The sequence below is a fragment of the Blastocystis sp. subtype 4 genome, assembly GCF_000743755.1.
Source record: "Blastocystis sp. subtype 4 strain WR1 chromosome Unknown seqid_0597, whole genome shotgun sequence".
NCBI lineage: Eukaryota > Bigyra > Opalinata > Blastocystidae > Blastocystis > Blastocystis sp. subtype 4.
In genome coordinates, this window is record NW_014568950.1 from 1 (window position 1) to 3,065 (window position 3,065).

Genomic DNA, 3,065 nt, shown 5'->3' on the forward strand with positions numbered 1-3,065 from the left:
ATTCTGTGGATAAGAAATTGAATCAGCCTGTACCAGAATAAGCAGCTTCAAGGAACTTGTTGAGAGGCTCTAATAGACTATTCTCCGATATGTCATCTGGTGTGATGAGAGGTACTGCAATGGGACAAGGAGAGAAATGAAAGTGAGTGAAGACAAACTGACCTTTTAGAGGAGGAACTTCATAGATTTCTTGCTGATTTGTTAATGAAAGAATGGAACATTACAGAAAGAGGTTGTGGCGATGGATTCTGAACAGTTGTGAAGGAATGAAGGACCGCCTCATCTCGTTGGATGTTCTGAATACGTTCTTGGAGTGACAACGATGGTCCTATTTCCGAAGATTGTGGAACAGGCTTTCTTGTCAACAGAGGCGAGTAGAAGGGAATTTCGAGTCTTGAAATGAAGGAAACAGAGAGTCGAATACATATCATCCGTCGAACTCGTATCACTATCTTCAGTGTCAGACATGCTGTTCAAATCTGAGTTTGAAACTTAGCGAAGATTGGATCTTTGGAAATGCCTAAGGTTCCNACGTGTAAATTCACTTTGATGTGTTTGTTGACAATCTGATCATTGCGACAATTGTCTTGATTCTGGGAATTGGGTTGACCCCATTCTGAAGGTCCATTTCTCTAGTTCTTAAGGAATGACAGAAATCAAGAGTCCATTCAGTCCAAGAAACAAGATGATTTTGGTGGATTGTTGGAATTGGTTATCTTTACAAACAGCCAGTAATGGAGCACGACGAAATTATCATTCTTGACTTTGGTTCTCAGTACAGCCATCTAATCGCTCGTCGCGTGCGAGGAAGGGGTTTGGAGTGTTTTCTCATTTCTAGAGTTTAATGTGTATTGTGAACTGTTCTCTTGTCTGGTAGATGTGAAGGTAGTGATGGAGAAGAAGAATGTGCGTGTTTGTCTTGTTGTTGTGGAAGTGAGGTTTGTAGGGTGTTATCTTTTCGGGTGGTCCAAGTAGTGTCTATGAGAAGGATGCCCCTCATGTTTCGGCTGCTTTGTGGAAGTATCTTGAAGAGTCTCATCTTCCGTTGTTGGGAATCTGTTATGGTCTCCAAGAGATTGCATATCACTATGGAGGAACGGTAGCTTCTTGTGAGCATCGTGAATATGGTCATGCTCTTGTTGGTATTGTTGATAATCTGTCAGGTGAGGGAAGAGTATTGATATGATGAATAGAATCTCAGCATAAGAAGGCCTTGGATTTGTTTGAAGGTTTGGAGAGTTCCTTCCAAGTGTGGATGAGTCATGGAGACAAGTTATCTGCACTGCCGAAAGGATTCTTCGATATTGGTGCAACGAAGAATGCAGAACATGCAGCGATTGCTAGTGAGACGAGTGCGATGTATGGTATTCAGTTCCATCCCGAAGTGACTCATACGCCTCAGGGTCGTATTCTGTTGAAGAATTTCGTGTGTGGTGTGTGTAAGGCGAAGGCAGATTGGTTCATGGGTTCATTTGTGCAGGAGGCAGTCGATCGTATTCGTAGAGAGGTGGGTGAGAATGGGCATGTGATTGGTGCTGTGAGTGGTGGTGTGGACAGTAGTGTGGCTGCTGTTCTCCTGAATCGTGCGATTGGAAATCGATTCCACGCAGTGTTGGTGGACAATGGACTGTTGCGTATGAATGAGAGTCAGGAGGTATTGGAGCGTTTGGGAGGTGCTGGGATTGATCTGACGTTAGCTGATGCTTCAGAGCTGTTCCTATCAAAGTTGGCTGGTGTGTCAGATCCAGAACAGAAGCGTAAGATCATCGGAGGCACATTTATTGATGTATGAATGAAAGGAGAGAATGAGAGATAGGTATTTGAAGCTGAAGCAAAGAAGATTGAAGAGAGAGTGGGTCATGTTGACTTCCTGTTACAAGGTACACTGTATCCTGATGTGATCGAGTCCACTTCATTCCGTGGTCCTTCAGCTACAATCAAGTCCCATCACAATGTTGGTGGATTGAAGGAGAACATGAAGTTGAAGCTGATTGAACCATTACGAGAACTGTTTAAGGATGAGGTACGAGAGTTGGGAAAGGAGTTGGGTCTTCCTCATGAGTGTATTTGGAGACATCCATTCCCAGGTCCTGGTTTGGCTATTCGTTGTATTGGAGCTGTGAGTAAGGAACAGCTGGATATTCTGCGTCAGGCTGATAAGATTCTGATTGATGAGATTCGTGCAGCTGGTGAGTATGAGAAGATTGGACAGGCTTTGGTAGTGCTTCTGCCTGTTCGTTCTGTGGGTGTGATGGGAGATGGTCGTACTTATGAACAGGTGAGAATGACTGAAGGAGATGAAGTGTAGACTGCAGCAATTCGTTGTGTTCAGACTACAGACTATATGACTGCAGATTGGTACCGTTTCCCTTATGATCTGTTGGCTCGTATCTCGAATCGTATCATCAATGAAGTGAAAGGAATCAATCGTTGTGTTTATGATATCTCTTCGAAGCCTCCAGCCACTATTGAGTGGGAATGAGTTACTCTTTTATGTTTGGTTTGTTTGGTGAGAAGACAGTAAGTGTTCAAAGAGACTGATATTCCCACTTGTATTCATATAGTTCAACAAACAAATCATAAGGCTTTCATGACTTTAAAAGGAGTGTCTTGTTTACCAGTCATCGTCATCATCTCCAAAGAGACCACCTCCAGACATATCAATATCCTCCTCCTCTTCTTCCTCTTCCTTCTTCTCCTCCTTCTTCTCCTCAGCAGCTTCACCTTCAGCAGCAGCGGCAGCTACCTATCAAATACTCTCATATCATATACCAGCGACAGGAGCAGCAGCACCACAGCTAGGCTTCAACAGAAGCTCACTAATGTCCTTCTCACCAAGATACTTGGCGAACAGCATAGGCCAGTAGGGCTCAACAGTGTTGTTGGTAGCCTTCAACACCTATTCACTCATTTCAACACTCAAACAACCCAACCTTCTCAATCATAGCGGTCTCAACCTTAACACCACCATCAGCAAGCAAGAGAGTAGCGAGGGCACAGACAACCTCGTCGTGTTCAGCAGGAGCAACAAAAGCCATTCGTAGCCTAGTTATTTGTGGGAACAA

At 43.9% G+C, this 3,065-nt stretch overlaps 2 protein-coding genes across 2 annotated transcripts; one reads left to right on the forward strand and one right to left on the reverse strand.

Annotated features, from left to right (window-relative positions):
* Positions 1-734: 734 nt before the first annotated feature.
* On the forward strand, positions 735-2,482 carry JH06_5267 (GMP synthase; the record flags this gene model as incomplete). Its single annotated transcript, XM_014669392.1, is given in 6 exon segments — positions 735-813; positions 839-933; positions 947-1,163; positions 1,194-1,786; positions 1,817-2,278; positions 2,309-2,482. 6 exon segments carry the CDS (start codon positions 735-737, stop codon positions 2,480-2,482), a joined length of 1,620 nt encoding a protein of 539 aa, XP_014524878.1.
* Positions 2,483-2,614: 132 nt separating this feature from the next.
* JH06_5268 (60S acidic ribosomal protein P1) lies at positions 2,615-3,038 on the reverse strand (the record flags this gene model as incomplete). The annotated part of the gene is made up of 3 exons (XM_014669393.1): positions 2,615-2,742; positions 2,773-2,899; positions 2,958-3,038. 3 exons carry the CDS (start codon positions 3,036-3,038, stop codon positions 2,615-2,617), a joined length of 336 nt encoding a protein of 111 aa, XP_014524879.1.
* Positions 3,039-3,065: the final 27 nt, after the last annotated feature.